This window comes from Trichechus manatus, unplaced genomic scaffold (genome assembly GCF_000243295.1).
Source record: "Trichechus manatus latirostris isolate Lorelei unplaced genomic scaffold, TriManLat1.0 scaffold00134, whole genome shotgun sequence".
NCBI lineage: Eukaryota > Metazoa > Chordata > Mammalia > Sirenia > Trichechidae > Trichechus > Trichechus manatus.
In genome coordinates this window covers 2,292,225-2,310,592 of record NW_004444070.1, presented here as the reverse complement: position 1 = coordinate 2,310,592, position 18,368 = coordinate 2,292,225, and the positions used below count along the sequence as shown (strand labels likewise).

Below are 18,368 nucleotides of genomic sequence, written 5' to 3'. Positions count from 1 at the left end.
TGACTAGTGGGTGGAGACCAGGGAAGCTGCTAGACACCCTACAGTGTACAGGACGGCCCTACCACAGAGAATGACTAGTGGGTGGAGACCAGGGATGCTGCTAGACACCCTACAGTGCACAGGACGGCCCCCACCACAGAGAATTATCTGGACCAATATATCCGAGAAGCTGCACTCTATGAAGAAGTACATGGCATCAGGATTAGAGGAAGACTCATGAACAACCTGTGATATGCAGATGGCACAGCCTAGCATGCTGAAGGCGAAGAGGGTTTGAGGCCCTTATTGATGAAGATCAAAGACCACAGCCTTCAGTATGGATTATATGTATGTATATATAGGTATATGTATATGCAGCGCTGGACGTGCTCACTTGTCTATGCCAAGAAATTTGGAAGACGTCTACCCAGCCGACCGACGGGAAGAGATCCATATTTGTGGCCATTCCAAAGAAAGGTGATCCAGCCGAATGTGGAAATTATTGAACAACATCATTAATATCATGCACAAGTAAAATTTTGCTGAAGATCCTTCAAAAGCAGCTGCAGCAGTATATTGACAGGGAACTGCCAGAAATTCAGGCTGGATTCAGAAGAGGACATGGAACCAGGGATTTCATTGCTGATGTCAGATGGATCCTGGCTGAAAGCAGAGAATGCCACAAAGACGTTTACCTGTGTTTTATTGACTATGCAAAGACATTTGACTATGTGGATCATAACAAATTATGGATAACGTTGCAAAGAATGGGAATTCCAGAACACTTAATTGTGCTCATGTGGAACCTGTACACAGATCAAGAGGCAGTTGTTCAGACAGAACAAGGGGATACTGAATGGTTTAAAGTCAGGAAAGGTGTGCGTCAGGGTTGTACCTTTTCACCGTAATTATTCAGTCTGTATGCTGAGCAAATAATCTGAGAAGCTGGACTATATGAAGAAGAACAGGGCATCAGGGTTGGAGGAAGACTCATTAACAACCTGCGATATGCAGATGACATAACCCTGCTTGCTGAAAGCAAAGAGGACTTGAAGCACCTATTGATGAAGATCAAAGACCACAACCATCAGTATGGGTTACACCTCAACATAAAACAAAAATCCTCACAACTGGACCAATAAGCAACATCATGATAAACAGAGAAAATATTGATGTTGTCAAGGATTTCATTTTAGTTGGATCCACAATCAACACCCGTGGAAGCAGCAGTCAGAAAATCAAATGACGTATGGCATTGGACAAATCTGCTGCAAAAGACCTCTTTAAAGTTTTTAAAAAAAAACAACAAAGATGTCACCTTGAGTACTGAGGTGCACCTGACCATGGTGTTTTCAATCCCCTCATATGCATGTGAAAGCTGGACAATGAATAAGGAAGAGGGAAGGAGAATTGATGCCTTTGAATTGTGGTGTTGGTGAAGAATATTGAATATACCGTGGACTGCCAGAAGAACAAAGAAATCTGGCTTGGAAGAAGTACAGCCAGAATGCTCCTTACAAGCAAGGACAGCGAGACTTCATCTCACATGCTTTAGACACGTTATCGGGAGGGACCAGTCCCTGGAGAAGGTCATCATGCTTGGTAAAGTAGAGGGTCAGTGAAAAGGAGGAAGACCCTCAACGAGATGGACTGACACAGTGGCTGCAACAATGGGCTCAAACACAGCAATGATTGTGAGGATAGCACAGGACCGGGCAGTATTTCATTCTGTTGTACACAGGGGCCCTATGAGTCAGAACCAACTCATAGTGCTGATCTTGACAAATCCTTTTCTAAAGTTTATTATTGCTCTCATCAAAACTTTTCAGTAAGAGCATTAAAAGAAAAAAAAAAAAGGAGTACGACAGGTGTTGGCAAGGCTATGGAGAAATTAGAATCCTCATCCATTGCTGGTGGGATTATAAATTGGTGCGGCTGCTGTGGAAACAGTTTGGTGGTTCCTCAAACATTGAAAACATAAACTACTATAGGCACCACCAACTTCCCTCCTGGGTATACAGCCAGAAGACCTGAAAATGGGATGCAAACAGATGTGTGTACACCAGTGTTCACTGCGGCCCTTTTCACAATCGCCAAAAGCTGGAAACAACCCAAGTGCCCATCAACAGATGAATGGATAAACACAGTGTGGTATATATACACACAATGGGATATTATTCGGCCATAAGGAGAAACCAAGTCCTGGTGCATACCTACCACAACACAGATGAACCTTGAGAATGTGATGCTGAGCGAAGCAAGTCCGTTGTTTAAGAGGACAAATATTGTAGGATCCCACTTATAGGAAACATACGGAGCAGGCAAATGCATAGAGAAAAGAGTTTATTGGTGGTTCCCAGGGGCAGAAGGGATGGGGAAAGGGACGTCATTGCTTACGGGGCCCTGAGCTTCTGTTAAGGGTGATGGAAAAGTTTGAAAATGGTTAGTGGTGATGGTTTACAACGTAATGAATGCAGTTAGTGTTGCTGAAGTATACATGTAAAAAAAGTTGAAATGGCAAAAACAAAAACCTGTAGATAATATTCTCATTTCTATAACAATCTATAAATTTGATACATAGAGATCTACCCTTTAGAAAATAACCTTAAAACTTTTCCGCTAAGGCTGGTAGTACCCAGCCTCCCTGGTTTCTTGCTACAGCAATATTAAAACCACATTTTCCAGGAGAATAATAACCTCATTCAGGGTTGAACTCCAGCTCTTTCTCCTTCACCCCCAATTCTGTGTGTCCATAAGATTTTCTTGGCTGTAATCTCTAAGGAAGCAGATTGCCAGGCCTTTCTTCTGTGATGCAGCTATGTGGGTTCAAACTGCCAACCTTTAGGTTAGTAGTTGAGCGCATACCGTTTGTGCCACCCAGACTGCCACACCTTTCTCCTGAGGAGCAGCTGGTGGGTTCTAACTGCCGACCTTTCGGTTAGCAGCCGCGCGCTGTACCCAGTGCACCGCCACGGCTCAAAGTATAGCTGTTTAATTCTCATGGGGCCTTTGTGGCCAGGGGGGACCTTTCCTGACCGATCAAAGCTTTGCGGAAAATGAGAAGCGCAGGCTTTCTACTTCGTTAAAATGATCATTGGGTACCAAGTGGGCCTGGACGTGAGATTTTAAATCTTCAGCCTTCACGTTGCCTTGAGAATACGTCTTTAAAGTGACTCTAGGCAAGTCTTCGCCAGCAGTGAGTTTTTCCTTTATGCGCACTTCTGTGGTTCACGTGCATCCAGCAGCATGTTTAATCAAAAGAACTTCGGGTGACCATTGCCCTGGGCTTATTCAGAGAAATCGTTCCTCTTGCTTCTCCAAATAAGCTCATTCTGGGAATAGATGGAGGGTGCCCTTTTGAGGGAGCCCTGGTGGTATAAAGCACAAGGAGGAACATGAAACAAGAATCTAATACCTTAACTGTATTAATTCATTACAGTGGAAAACATTTCTGTCTCCTCTTTGAAATATTACCACAGGAAGACTATGCCTGTGCCCCTTCCTGTTGCTGGTGACAATCAGTGGAAACATGATTAGAACTTTGGGAAGAGATATAAATGCTGGACCTCGTCTATTCAGCGGATAGGGAAGGAGGAAAAAAAAAAAAAAGCAAAAAACAAAGCCATTGCAATCGAGTTGATTCCTACTCATGGCAACCCCATGTGACAGAATAGAGCTGCCCCATAGGGTTTCCTAGGCTGTAATCTTTCTGGGAACAGATTGCCAGGCCTTTCTTCCATGGCACCACTAGGTTCAGCCCACCAGCATTTAGGTTAGTAGATGAGCGCAAACCATGTGCGTCCCCCAGGGAAGGAGCGCTGATATCTTCAAGAGTCGAGTTTTAGAGGTCAAACATTTTCACCTCACGTTGACTCGGATTTTTTTGTTAGGAAAGGAAATCAGTACTCTGATGTTGTACATCTGTCCTCTCCTTGTTGTCTAAGGAAGACAAAGGGGAGTGATCCAGTTAGCTTCTCCCCGTTAAGTTTTGCTGACTTACAGCTAGATGAGATTCCCCGGATGGTGCAAATGGTTAATGCGCTCAGCTGCTAACTGAAAGATCGGAGGTTTGAGTCCACCCAGAGGTGCCTTGGAAGAAAGGCCTGGAGATCTACCTCTGAAAAATCAGCCACTGAAAACGCTACGGATCGCAATTCTACTCTGACACACCTGGGGTCGCCTTGAGTCAGACTCCACTCCAGAGCAACTGGTTTGTGTTTTCCAGGATCTAGGTTAACTTTCCATGGAAACTGAGGTGAGGCTGCAGAAAGACCTGTGAGAGCGTTTCCATGGAGAACAATATGCCAAGATGTTTTATGTCACTTTGGAATTGGATTGCCCCCTTGCCCCACCCCCCGTATTGTGACGTTAGGAAAACATTTCCGCAAGAGTGCTGTCAGCGCAGGAAGCACTGTAGTGCAGGTTATTGGCCCAGGTAACTGTGAATTTCACACGTAGTTTAAAACAACCCGGGGTATTTTGATAGCTTAGACAGCATTTAAAAGTTCAGCTCAACAGGGTCACTTTCCATTTCTCAGGACAGGAACGAGTCTGTGTTTGACAGGCCGTACTTCTGCAGCACTCTTAAACAGTGGCTTTTCATAGGACCCTGATTTATTACCTGCGTCTAGGAAAGGGCCCGTCAGCTGGAGGCTATAGAAAAATGAGACCTAGCTTTGTGTTTGAAGAAAACGAAGTTTGCAGAAGGCTTTGTTCCCTTCAACTATTGGGCTTGAAAGTAAGAAAAATAAACTCTGAGATTTTGCAGTCTTATCTGCTTATTGTGTGTGTGTGTGGTGAAAATACACACAACAGTCCGTACCCCTTCAACGACTTCTGCATGTATAACTCACTGACATCGATTACATTCTTCAAGTTGTACCACTGGTCTCGCTTAGTGTCTTCTTCCAGATGATTCCACCACCGTTAACGTACGCTCAATGCCTCTTAAACAGGAACACCCCCTTTGCCCCTCCCTCCCCCCTTGGTCCCCACTAATAATTTTTGCTTTCTGTAGATGTGCTTATTTCATGTAAGTGAGGTTAGACAATATTTGTCCTTTGATGACTGACTGATTTCACTCAGCTTGATGTTTTCAAGGTTCATCCATGTTGTGGCATGCCCCAGGACCTCCTTTCTCTGTGTGGCCGAGTAATATTCCATGGTGTATACAAACCACATTTGTATCCACTCGTCCATTGATGGACACTTTGGTTGTCTCTGCCTTTTGGCTATCGTGAAAAGTGAACATTGGTGTACAGGTTTCTGTGGGCATTGCCGTCTTCATTTCTTTCAGGTCACCTAGGTTTGGGGTTAGTGGGTCATGGGGTAATTCTAGGTTCCACTTTGTGAGGAACAGCGAAACTGCTTTCCAGGCTGGCTGCACCATTTGACAGTCCCACAGCAGTAGATGAAGGTTCTAATTTCTCCACAACCTTCCCAACACCTTTTGTTTTCCTTTTTTTTTTTTGGTCGTTTCCATTCTCATGGAGGTGAGGTAGTATGTCATTGTGGTTTTGATTTGCATCTCCCTAATGGCTGAAGAAAACCAAAATATAGGGTTGCTATCAGTCAGGATCAACTGGATGACAATGTGTTTTTTTTTTGTTTTGTTTTGTTTTTTTAATGGCTAACGAGGAGCCCTGGTGGCACAGTGGTTCAGAGCTCAAGTTGCTAACCAAAAGGTCGGCAGTTGGAATCCACAAGCTGCTCCTTGGAAACCTATAGGGCAGTATACTCTGTCCCAGCGGGTCTCTAGGAGTCAGAATAGGCTGGATGGCAGCGGGTTTTTAATGGCTAATGAAGGAGCATTCACAGTGGTTAAGCACTCAGCTGTTTACCTAAAAAAAGGTCAGCGGTTGGAACCCACCAGCTGCACCAAGGCGGAAGTTGTAGCAGTCAGGTTCCATAAAGATCACAGCCCTGGAAACCCTATGGGATAGTTCTACCCTTCCTATAGGGTCGCTGTGAGTCAGAATCGACTTGACGGCAGTGAGTTAATAGCTGACGATGCTGAACATCATTTCAAGTTCTTGGTGATCATTTGAATATCCTGTTTGAGGAAATTCTGTTCAAGTCCCTTGTCCACGCTTTGATTGTGTTGGCTGCCTTTTTGTTGTTAAGTTGTAGAAATTTTTTTTTTTTTAATATGTATGAATTTTGGATATTAGACCCTTACCCGATATGTGGTTCCCGAAAATTTCCTTCCGATCGGCAGGTGTCTTTTCACTTTGTTGATAAAGTCCTTACCTTTTTTTTTTTTTTTAATTAAATTTCCCTTCATATTACCAGGACCAATTTCAATTATCAAATGCCGATTCTAAAAACCAGCTCCATCCGCCGTGTTCTTCAACCAAGTGTTGAGTTTCGTTGGCCTCTGACAGAAAGCACGTTCAAGAAGTTGAGGTAGACACTGAGCCCAATAAATGGAGATTCCATCTCGCTCTTGGGGTCGGTCCGCTTGGAGGTGGAGGCGGTGGAGAGGGATCGTATTCCTCTGCTGCCTGCCTCCTCATCTCTAGGTCCCTTTCTGCCATTGGGGGCATTCCACCAGCCAGTACCCCTACCTGCACAGCGCCCCTCTGGTCCCTTCCTTTCTTGCAAGCCTCTTCAGAATCTCACTTTATTAAGGTCCCACGCCTCCTTGAAAGGAATTTGCAAAGACCGGCACACAATGACTGCCATCTGAGGATGGAAATAGTATTTCACAGAACACCCTGTTTCTGAGCAGGCCTGTCCCTGCCACCATTTCTTTTCTTCTGCTCATGGTGAGCAGCAACGCCAGCTTGGGATGTGAGCCAAGTCTGCCTTTTGTTCTTATTTTTAACTTATGATAACAGATTTTCAGTCCACGGGCTTCTGTGCCGTGCATGATTAATAACAAGGGCTGAGGCCGGACAAGTGCTAAGCAACAAGGCTATAATTATATAAGGGGTTTTTAGCAACAACAAAATCAACCACAAAAAGCTCGAGGGAAGGAGGACCTCTCCAACATGCTTACCCAAATTACAAAGCGATGCTAGGTTCCACTTTCTAAACACCTTAGAACAAGAGATGACAGGGGTGTAGTGTTTTTAGTCTGAGAAAGAAGACCCATGGTTAAATACTCCGCGCCTTTCACAGTGGTTCTGTCCTCCCTGTTTCAATGGCAGAGGGCTAATGCTATCAGTGGTTCCCCTTTCTAAAATAACTGTTAATTGATGTTTAACTCAAAGCAACATTTTAGGCTTTTTCTTTTATTTAAACGCCAAGTGATCCTGTTTGCTCATAACAAACCTTATTTATTTATTGTTTACATTCTGGAAAGTTTCCTTCTTGGCCGAGCTATACGCCTAGCAGTTACTGCTGTTATTATGTATAACAGAATGAAACATTGTCTGGTCCTGCGCTGGTCATGATCCTGGGTGTGTCTGAGTCCATTGCTGAGGTTTTGTGTCAACCCACCTCATGGAAGGTCTCCCTCATTTTCGCTGACCCTCTGCTTTACCAAACACGAGGTCCTTTTCTAGCGATTGGTCTTTCCTGATGACGTGTGGAGTCTTGCCATTGTCACTTCTAAGGAGCGTTCTGGTTGTGTTTCTTTATGTCTGGTCTGTTGGTTCTTCTGGCAGCCCGTGGTATATTCAGTATTCTTCGCCAACACCACAGTTCCAACACATCAGTGCGTTGCTCTTCCTTTTTGTTGTCCAGCTTTCGCACGCATATGAGATGCCCCGTGGTAGAGGAGATGATATGTTCATGTGTGAACAGTCCATCCAAATCGTGTTAAATACTATCATCATTACTATTGACGAAGTCATTCATTCTGATTTAGAAACTCACTTTCATTGAAGTCCGTCCAATTACAGTTGCCCTCTGCTGTGAACCAGAAAATCCAAACCTGTTGCCTTCAAGTTGATTCTGATTCATGGCAACCCTGTGTGTACATATTATCTTTTTTAACCTACCACGCAACCAACCAACCAACTCATTGCGGTCGAGTCGATTCCGACTCATAGCGACCCTATAGGACAGAGCAGAACTGCCCCATAAGGTTTCCAAGGAGCGGCTGGTGGATTCGAACTCCAACCTTTTGGTTAGCGGCCTGAGCTCTTAACCGCTACGCCACCACATGTCCTCTTATTTTCAACAGACCCATACTTTTTTAGTAAAGTGTGCCCTTTGGCAAAGCAATAGGCAGAAGACTGGGGTTGAAAGAAGCGGTGGGTAGATAGTTGAGAGTATGGATGCCAGGTCAGCTCGTACTAGTGGTTTGAGCTTGGATTAGTGGCTTACACTTCGTGTGCTCAGTTTTCTCAACTCTGCAATGAGAATGAGGATAAGATCAGCTCATGGTGCCGTCTGGAGGATCCGATGAGTGAACACATGAACAGAGCTGGGATCGGAGTGTAGAACGTGGCGTCCGTAGGCTTAGTTAGCATTCTTTGTGTTGACTAATGGAACTCTGTCATGCTCTCATTTCCTGGGATGGACAATTCTTAAGTCAGGGTGTTTCAGTCCAAGGGTGATGTGGCTGTCCCCCACCTGATGGCCCTATTGGTTTCTCATACAGGATCATCGATGGACGGGACCTGATGCCTCTGCTCCAAGGGAGAAGCCAACGGTCGGATCATGAGTTCCTCTTCCATTACTGCAACTCCTATCTAAATGCTGTGCGCTGGCACCCGAGAAACAGTGAGTCACCCCACCTTTCCATGCTTCTGATGCTTCATTCCATCCCTGCTGTGTGAATGGATGATGGTAACAGAGGGCGTAGAGCTGTAGACGCCAGCGGTGACTAAAAGTGTGATTGCGTTTGCTTTGCCCTCTTTTCCGTCTTCCTGTCTTCTCTTTTTCCTTCTGGTCACATCGTTGTCCAGGTACTCATTGGTGGTTCAGTGGTAGAATTCTTGCCTTCCATGTGGGATACCCAGGTTCGATTCCTGGCCAATGCACCTCATGCGCAGCCACCACCCATCTGTCACTGGAGGCTTTCATGTTGCTGTGATGCTGAACAGGCTTCAGCAGAGCATCCAGACTGAGACAGACTAGGAAGAAAGGCCTGGAAGTCTGTTTCTGAAAATCAACCAGTGAAAATCCTATGGATCACAACAATCCCATTCGCAGCTCATCGCAGGGTAGTGCAGGACTGGGAAGCATTTTGTTCCCTTGTGCATGGGGTCACCATGAGTCAGGGGCTGACTTAAGGCCAGCAGACTACAACAATAACATAGAAGCAAAACTCAAGGATTGGAGCAGTTAGTATCTCGCAAGAGTCTTCACATGTATAAATTAATAAATTAGCAGGAGGTAGAATATTAAGGAGTCAGTGGTGGCTCAGACTCGGGTTTGATTCCTGGCCTGCACCTCATGCACGGCCACCACCCGTCTGTCGATGGAGGCTTGTGTTGTGATGCTGAACAGGTTTCAGTGGAGCTTCCAGACTAAGAGGAACTAGAAAGAAAGGTCTGGCGATCTACTCCTGAAAATCAGCCTAAGAAAACTCTAAGAATCCACAAGGATTGGGTCTGCAACCAGTCATGAGGATGGCGCAGGACTGGGCAGTGTTTCTTCCTGTCGTGCATGGGTCTCCATGAGTGGAGGTTGACCTGATGGCCGCTGACAAGAACAACACCGGTCAATTGGACCGCGTCTCTCATCCACCTTAACTCCCTGAGGGCTCCGTCTTCCTGGCTGAGGAAGCTCCTGGTCCTCAGCTGAGACCTGAGCTACTGCCCCTTCTTGCTTTACCGGCCGCCCAGCTTCTTTTCCTGGCACTTGTTTCTCATTCTGGGTGTCAGCCAAACGCCCCCTGCACGCTTGATGTTGCTTCCTTTTGCACTTGCTGGTTCTACCAACTAAAAGGGATTTCTGTCTCTTCCTTCCTGGATGTTGCTCCCCAAATCCCCCTGAGACCCCCTGGAAAGCCAGCTCCTCTAGGTCGCTTCTCTGCCCCTCTGCCTGCTCTCTCCATGCCTTCTCTTCGCTCCCGAGGTGCTGTGCTTACCACGCTCAATGGTGTTTAGATGTTTACCTAACTGTCTCTCCCCAGCCTCAGAGATGCGGGACCATGGCTGATCAGTCTTTATTTTGTCTCTGTTTTCTGTTGCTAACTGCCTTCCAGTCAGCCCCGACTCACGGCCACCCCAGTGTACAAAGTGTGTTTTGATCACTCGCATAACTCTTTGACTTCATGTACTTGAATGAGCAAAAAGCATAGATTTTTTTTTTCATTCAAGGAATGTATTGGGAGCTTTCACATCCTTGTTATCCACGATGAACTTTGAAAACATGGTTGCCTCTTTGGACTTCCTGTACTTCAGTGGGAGAAACTGTGTATAGTCTTTTTTTCCATTCACAGAATGTATTGATAACTTGTGTGTCCTTGTTATAAGCGACGTACCAAGAAAACTTGGATAATTCACTTGAGTTCATGTACTAGCTTGGAAGAATCTGTGTAGTGTTTTCCCATCAAAGAATGTGTTGGGAACTTACACAGAGTAGACCTGTGCTGCATAGGGTTTTCTTGGCTGTAACCTAAATGGCAGCAGATCTCCAGGCCTTTCTTCCACGGAGCTGCTGGATAGGTTCGAACCATCAGCCTTCAGGTTAGCAGCCGATCACAAACCATTTATACCACGCAGGCTCCCTATATATTTGCTACATGTAGGTAATTATATATCAAGCCATGGTGTTCTCAGTTGCCTCATATGCATGGGAAAGCTGGACAATGAATAAAGAAGACTGAAGAAGAATTGATGCATTTGAATAATGGTGTTGTCAAAGAGTTTTGAGTATACCATGGACTGCCAGAAGAACGAACTGTCTTGGAAGAAGTACAGCCAGAATGCTCTGTAGAAGCAAGGATGGCGAGACTACGTCTCACGTACTTTGGACATGTTATCAGGAGGGACCAGTCCCTGGACAAGGACATCATGCTTGGTAAAGTAGAGGGTTAGTGAAAAGGAGGAAGACCCTCAAGGACATGGATTAACACAGTGGCTGCAACAATGGGCTCAAGCATAATGATTGTGAGCATGGCACAGGACTGGATGACATTTCGTTCTATTATATATGAAATCACTAAGAGTCAGAGCCAACTCGATGGCACCTAACAACGACAACAGATATTTAAAACAAAATTAAAATGCATTGCCGTTACCCTGTTTCCCAAACCAAATGCTGTTTGAATTGTAAACTCCATTGGTAACAGGATGTAATTTAGTTTTTTCAATACCACATTTATAGTTTTATTTCTAATAAGTGTAAGGAAACAAATGGAACCAAACAATCATCCTATGTGATGTTGTAGGTTTCAAGACATTTTTTTTTCCGTATACTGTAAACTTAGAATTACAGTAAGGTTGGTATGGCTGATTTCAGGAGCCCTGATGGCGCAGTGGTTAAGTACTGGGCTGCCAATCAAAAGGTCAGTTGTTTGAACCCACCAGTGGCTCCCAGGGAGAAAGAGCTGGTGATCTGCTTCTGTAACGATTACAGCCTAGGAAACCTATGGGGAAGTTCTGCTCTGTCACATGGGGTCGCTATGAGTCGGAATCAACTCAGTGGCACCCAACAACAATAAGAACAGCAACATGGCTGACTTAGATGCCTGGGAATCTACAGAATCTACAGAAATCAATTTACATAAGGATTGTACATTCTTGTGGTAGATATGGAGGTTGGACTTTCAACTTCTTTGTGGAGGTCAAATAAAATGCCCCTGGGACACGCAAACAGTTTGTGCTCAGCTGCTTACCTAAAGGTTAGAGGTTTGAACTCATCCAGTGGTGCTGCAGAAGAAAGGCCTGGTGATCTGCTCCAGTAAAAATTACAGCCAACAAAACCCTAAAACCCTATGAGGCAGTTCTACTCTGTCACAGGGGGTCGCTATGAGCCAGGATCGACTTGAGAGCAATGGGTTTTGTTTTGAGTTTTTCTCTAGAATGTTTGGGGGTCTTCTTCTAGATACTAGACTCGCCCAAGACGTGTTGTAGCTACCCAGCTGATGATCGAATCTTAAATGCACAGTGATTCTCCAGCTGTTTTTCCTCACCGTATTCACCCAGCCAACTTACAAAAGACTTAGAATTCAAAGACCAACCTCCTCATTCTTTTTTGTTTTTATATAATTTTATTGTTGTTGAGAATATACACAGCAAAACATACACCCATTCAACAGTTTCTACTGGTACAGTTCAGTGACATTGACTACTTTCTGTGAGTTGTGCAACTATACTCACCCGCCTTTTCTGAGTTGTTCCTCCCATATAAACATAAACTCACTGCCCCCTAAGTTTCCTATCTAATCTTTCCAGTTGCTGTTGTAAATTTGATCCCATATAACCAGAAAAAGCAAACTCATTGCAGTCGAGTTGATTTGGACTCATAGTGACCCTATAGGACAGAGTAGGACTGCCCCATAGGGTTTCCAGGGAGTGGCTGGTGGATTTGAACTGCCGATCCTATATAGGTAGCTCTTAAAAAAGCACAATGCTCAAAGCAGATGTTCTTTACTAGTTAAGCTAAACCATTTTTTTATTTTAAGAAGCCTTCAGGGGATAGTTTTGGTTTAATGTTTAAGTTTTAAAGATCATCTCAGGGCAGTAGATTAGGCGGTTCATACAACCTCCATGGCTCCACAAAGTCTAGATTTCATGAGACTTTGAAATTCTGTTCTTCATTTCCCCCCTTTTGATCAGGATTCTTCGATGGAGTCTTGATCAAAATGTTCAGTCATTGTAGCTGGGCACCATCCAGTGCTTCTAGTCTCATGACAAAGGGGGCAGTTGTTCATGATCCCCATTCTTTTTTATGTGGAAAATCACAACCTTTCTATTAGCCACAGAAATCACTTGAGGTTTTCCCCTCAAAACATCTACTTTAAATCTAGGTAGTCTCCTTCCGATATTTTCTAGAAGGCAATGAGAACAAAAACATGGCCTTAGGATTTTGGACCTGAAAGTTTTTTTAATGCTTGGAAAAGGGTCTGTTGCAGAACAAATACTCAGTAAATGTTACCTGTTTTTATGAAAGAACATGGGAGAAAGTTTCTTTTTTTTTTAAATTAAGGAAATATTCGTTGAGCTCTTATGGAAGGATTTTATTTACATATGTCTTCAATGTGCCCATACTCCTTTGTCTTCATAGGAATGTTTCTGTTTCCTTTTTAGATTAATTTATAGTATTTAGGTCTGAACCATGTAGTAAGTGAGAGGTCCATGTTTACGAGTTTTCTTTTATATGGCGCCTGGGAGAAATGTTGAGAATAAAGTTTCTGCAGTTCCTGGGTGTTTAAAGAAGTCTGATGTCATATTCCTAGCCTTGCTAAATTACACTTAAATAAAGCCAAGCCCACATCCCCTGTTAGAGAGGCCAGAAGGAACATATTGGATCAGGGGCTGGAGGAACACATTCTGTGGAGGAGTGAAGAGAAAAGGGACAGGACAGAGAGAAAATAGGAGTAAGTGAGAAAAACAAGACCCAGTTTCTCAGAGGCAACTGGCCCTGGGATAAATTTTGCTTGTTAGACAGACACAAGTGACATTTCCCCTTAATGCAGCCCCGACAATCTCCTGCCTTGTGCCGGCAATAAAACAAAGAAGAAATCACAGTATCTCAGCGGTAGGATTGTTCACCCCCTATAGGGTCTCCATAAACCAGGTGGTTTGTGAATCATGTGCTGTTGACTTTTCAGGTTATGTCTGAAACTCAGTAACGATGGTTGGTGCCCTGGCTGTCATGAGTGGCTTGGTGTTTATTTATTCACTGTTAAGTGTATTCATTTTTCGTCTAGTCATTTCACTGCACACCTCCTGTGTGGCAGGCGCTGTTTTAGACACTGGCGTCTGTCAGTGAGAAATCGGATGGAAATCTTCCCTGCCTAAGAGTTGCTTAGATTCCAGAGTGGGACAACAGGGTTGCATAAGGACAACATGGCTCTAATCTGCGTGGAATTTCCGATCCACACAGGGTAGTAGGGGATTCAGTGGTAGAATTCCCGCCTTCCATGCGGGAGACCGGTGTTTGATTCCTGGCCAATGTACCTCATGCGAAGCTACCACCTGTCTGTCAGCGGAGGCTTGTGTGTTGCTATGATGCTGAACAGGTTTCAGAGGAGCTTCCAGACTGAGACAGAGTAGGAAGAAAGGCCTGGCGATCTACTTCTGAAAATCAGCCAGTGAAAACCCTATGAATCACAGCTGTCCAATTTGTAACTGATCAGGGGGCTGATGCAGGACCGGGTGACATTTCGTTCCTTTGTGCAGGGGGTGGCCATGAGACAGAGGCCAACTCAAGGGCAGCTAACAACAACATTGGGGAAGGCAGATGGACAAGTAGGACTAGCTGATTTAGTCTGCTTAGATCATCTCAGGCCTACTTAGGTGGGAGATTGTCAGTAATCACTGGACTACCAGGGACACTTTCCATAAGTCTTAGAGATAAGGAGGTTGCCACCTGACCTCATAATTCTTCATTAGAGAACAAAAGAGAATTTAATATCAGGGTTTAGTAACGGGCAGTGGTGGCTCCTAATTTTTAAGGAATTTTGCCAACTGGTTGTTAAACTGTTGGTAGCTTGAAATCAGCCATGGTGGGAGTATTTACACCATGAGAATTGGCAAACACTACACAAAAAAAAAAAAAACAACAAAACTCAAACCCATTACCATTGAGTCAATTTCGACTCCTAGCGGCCTTATAAGATAGAGTAGAACTGCCACATAGGGTTTCCAAGCCTGTAATCTTTACAGAAGCAGTCCAAAGAGTTGCTGGTGGGTTCAAACCACAGACCTTTTAGCTAGCAGCCGAACGCTTAGCCACTGCATCACCAGGGCCCCTACTACAAGTCAAGGCTTTTTTCCTTCCTCAGAAAGCTAGTTTACCAGCAGTTGATTGGTACCAGCAAACTAGAACTGATTGGAAGTGTTTTAAGATTCAATTACCATTTGTCCTGATTAGCAGAGGTATTAAATACTGCAACTGCAGACTCATTAAATACTTCCGCTCAAAAAAATAGAGCTAGAATTCTGTTTCCCCCTTTTAAAATCACAAATCCCTTTTAACATCTATATATCATTTCTTGTCTATAATTGAATTGTCTCAGAAAGCTGAATGGCATAATTTAATTATGATCTGAAACCGTTATTCCCATTGCACTTTGAAAGAACTCATGAAAGCAGTATTATAACATGGATAACTTTTCCTGCTTCAAATGGGAATTTGGAGTGAAGAACTACTGTTCAGTGTGTATCAAAATCTTGGCTTTGAGTTTTGACGTGTGAATCAATGTTATTAAAAATACAATACAAGGACAACTTGATTTTATGGATGAAACTTATCTTGGAAGGTAGGTAGATATTTGGCTCCGAGACTCTGTTACCTATTTTCGAGGTTGATGAATGTATTCTTCAGTAGGTGGTCACATTAATGTGAGAACGTCCAAGGCAAGCTGGCCCTATCTGTTGGATGACTTTGGGCCTATCCTGAAATACATTGCAATCTAGTACATAATTAATGGTTTAAAGTATTTTCTGTAAATATATATGGGATTTTGACATCATCTAGGAAACCCCCCCGCTTTTTTTTTTTTTTTTTTAAGTTTTATGCTTCTGTGGTGAAACCAGCTCTCCAGGAAGGTACAAAGATGTGGTCAGAGGAGTGGAAAACTGGTGCCATTTCCTCTCCCTGAAAAGAACACAAACATCTAGATGCTGAACCAGCAGGGCCGCATAGATGCAGCCACATTTGCAATTCAAGTTTATTTGAATTTTTTTTCCCCTCTGTGTTTAAAAAAAAAGCATCATTTTTTAGTTACAACGAAAAGCAGTAGGATAAAAGAATTCATTCTGAGAAATGTGTTCATACCCAACTTCCTAAAAGGTACCTTTTTTCCAAAATAGGGGATAAATAATAGTTTAAAGTCAAAACAGCATTACCATAGTAAGTAAGGAAAATTCTGCCTTTGTTCACCATTTAAAATTTTCATTCGATTAAAAAAAAAATTCTCCGCTGAAATATACCTAATAAAAGAGAGGATTCTAATTACAGCTGCTTCTGCCTGGTGAGTTAACCAACACAAGAAAGGCTGGTCTTGGCTGTTGTCTCTGTTAATAATTTCAGGAGTCCTTGGTGGTGCAAACGGTTAACGCCCTAGGCTGCTTACTGAAAGGTTGGAGGTCTTGAGTCCATGCAGAGGTGCCTCAGAGGAAAGGCCTGGTGATCCACTTCCTAAAGGCCACAGCCTTGAACACCCTATGGAGCACAGTTCTACTTTGCACACATGGGGCCGCCATGAGTGGGAGCTGCTTCAGTAGCAACTGATTTGGCTTTTAGAAGGAGAAGAATTGGGGAGGGGGGAGCCCTGGGAGCTGGTGGCGGACTGGGGAGAGGGGGGCATACTGTATGATTTTTGAGGTGTGTTGAGGATCAAGGGGGGCACCATGAGCTTGGGGGTCCTGAGACAGGTTTTCACCCACAGCCTTAACAGGTGATAAGACCGTTTCTGTAAATTCTCGGGGGGGCAACAAGCGGGCGGTCTGTCAGGCATAGACGCCTCATGATAGAAAACCAGAACAGTGCTGGAAATTGTTCTTGAAGAACTCCAACACAGCGATACAGCCAGAAGTGCTGCCAAGCCTGAAAATCCAAAATATCTTCGGATGGCTGATAGGATATATATGTACGTCCTCCAAGCATCCAAAATACTTCTTGCCAAGATTAGCAGTTGAACGACATTCATCAAGGCAAGTCTAAAATCCAAGTGAAATGTGTTGAAGCTATTTAGATGGAGTTTTCTATATTTTCAAAGACTTTTTAACGGGGAAAAAAATGTCTTCTTAAGAGAAGATGCAAAGCCATTGTGTTTTTTACTTAGGTTCGTGACCTCTTTACTTTCACAGTGGATTCCTACGTAGCGTTTTTACTATGAAGCAGGCACTGTTCTGACAATTTTATGTGTAAGAGCGTATTTTTGATCCTCAGAGCAACGCCATGAGGTGGGTACCATTATTATCCTCCTTTTAAACAAAAATCAAAGCCATTGCCATCAAGTTGATTCCGACTCATAGCACCCCTATATGATAGAATAGAACTGCCGCATAGGGTTTTCTAGGCTGTAATCTTTACAAGAGCAGATCACCAGGTCTTTCTCCTGCCGAGCATTGGTTGATTCCAACTGCCTACCTCTCGGTTAGCAGCTGCGTGCTTAACCACCACGCCACCAGGGCTCCTATCCTCATTTAAGAGAGAAGAAAATTTTGTCAGAGAGAGAGGTTAAAGGCCATGCCCAGCCTCACATAGCTAGGAAGCTGCAGAGCTGAGACCTGAAAGCAAACTGTTGGTACCGGAAGTTAAGTGTGACTTCTCCAAACCAAAAACGAACAGGCAAAAAAACAGGAGGGTGGATTAACTTGAAGTGAAAAGTGGGTTGGCATCTGTCAGGCAGAATTAAACATATTCTGACTCTATGCACCCAAGGTGCTTCTCACACCTTTCTCAGTGGGTTGCTGTGATAATAATCCTTATTTTTGTTAGTTGCCTTCCAGTGGACTCCGACTCATGGTGACCCCATGTCTGCAGAGTGGAACTGTGCTCCATAGGGTTTTTAGGGCTGTGACCTTTCAGAAGCAGATGGCCAGGCCTTTCTTGCGAGGTGCCTCTGGGTGGGTTTGAATCGCCAGCCTTTCAGCTAGTGGTGGAGCACTTAACCGTTGCGCCACCCAGGGACCCCTCCAATGTCTTCATGGGTAATTCATGGGTAATGTTGCCTGTAGGCGTTGTGTGGAAGCCCTGGGTGATTCTTTATAGTTCCCAAGATGGGTCGTTCCTCAGGGAAGGACTCCCCTTAACCGAGCCAGCAGCTCTTGGTTACTGTGCGTGCTCATTCCTGAGATGTCTTTGTCGATGATCTCGGAACATCTCCTTCTTGTGGTGAGCTCCTGTAATCCGGAAGTAATAAAAATCCTAATAACTGTTCCCATGGAGGGACCATATGTCCTTCAGACCCCTGAGGAATTCTTGAGAACCCCGAAAGCACTTCATTTACCTTATCTCGTCGCTTAGTTCAATCTCAGTGGAATAAATAGTTGTTTTAGAGTTATACGTGGAGGGTGCCCTTCAAGGTCCTGCTTGAAGGTCGTGCTTTTCTCGCTTAAATCCTATTTGCCTTTTCGTCAAAAGATGACTGACTTTCTTCTCTCATCTATTCAGTCATGTTTATTTGGTGGTAACTTTGCATAAAACGCACTGCATAAGATGAATGTGTTTTCACCCCAGAGATGGCCGTGCTGACGTTCACCTGGCCATTCTGAAAAATCAGGCCTCCCCTGCCAGTGGCCGTGTTGATGCAGCCAGAGCCCCTGAGTCACTGTCAGAGGCTTCCAAGATCACTGAAGCAGGTCTTAGCAGAA

At 44.2% G+C, this 18,368-nt stretch overlaps 1 protein-coding gene across 1 annotated transcript in view; it reads left to right on the top strand.

Annotated features, from left to right (window-relative positions):
* The window catches only part of STS (steroid sulfatase), a 154,160-nt gene that overhangs the window by 128,851 nt on the left and 6,941 nt on the right, over window positions 1-18,368 (top strand). The window contains exon 10 of the mRNA XM_023739424.1: window positions 8,531-8,652. Coding sequence (XP_023595192.1) covers window positions 8,531-8,652 — 122 coding nt within the window. The remainder of the gene's footprint in view (window positions 1-8,530; window positions 8,653-18,368) is intronic.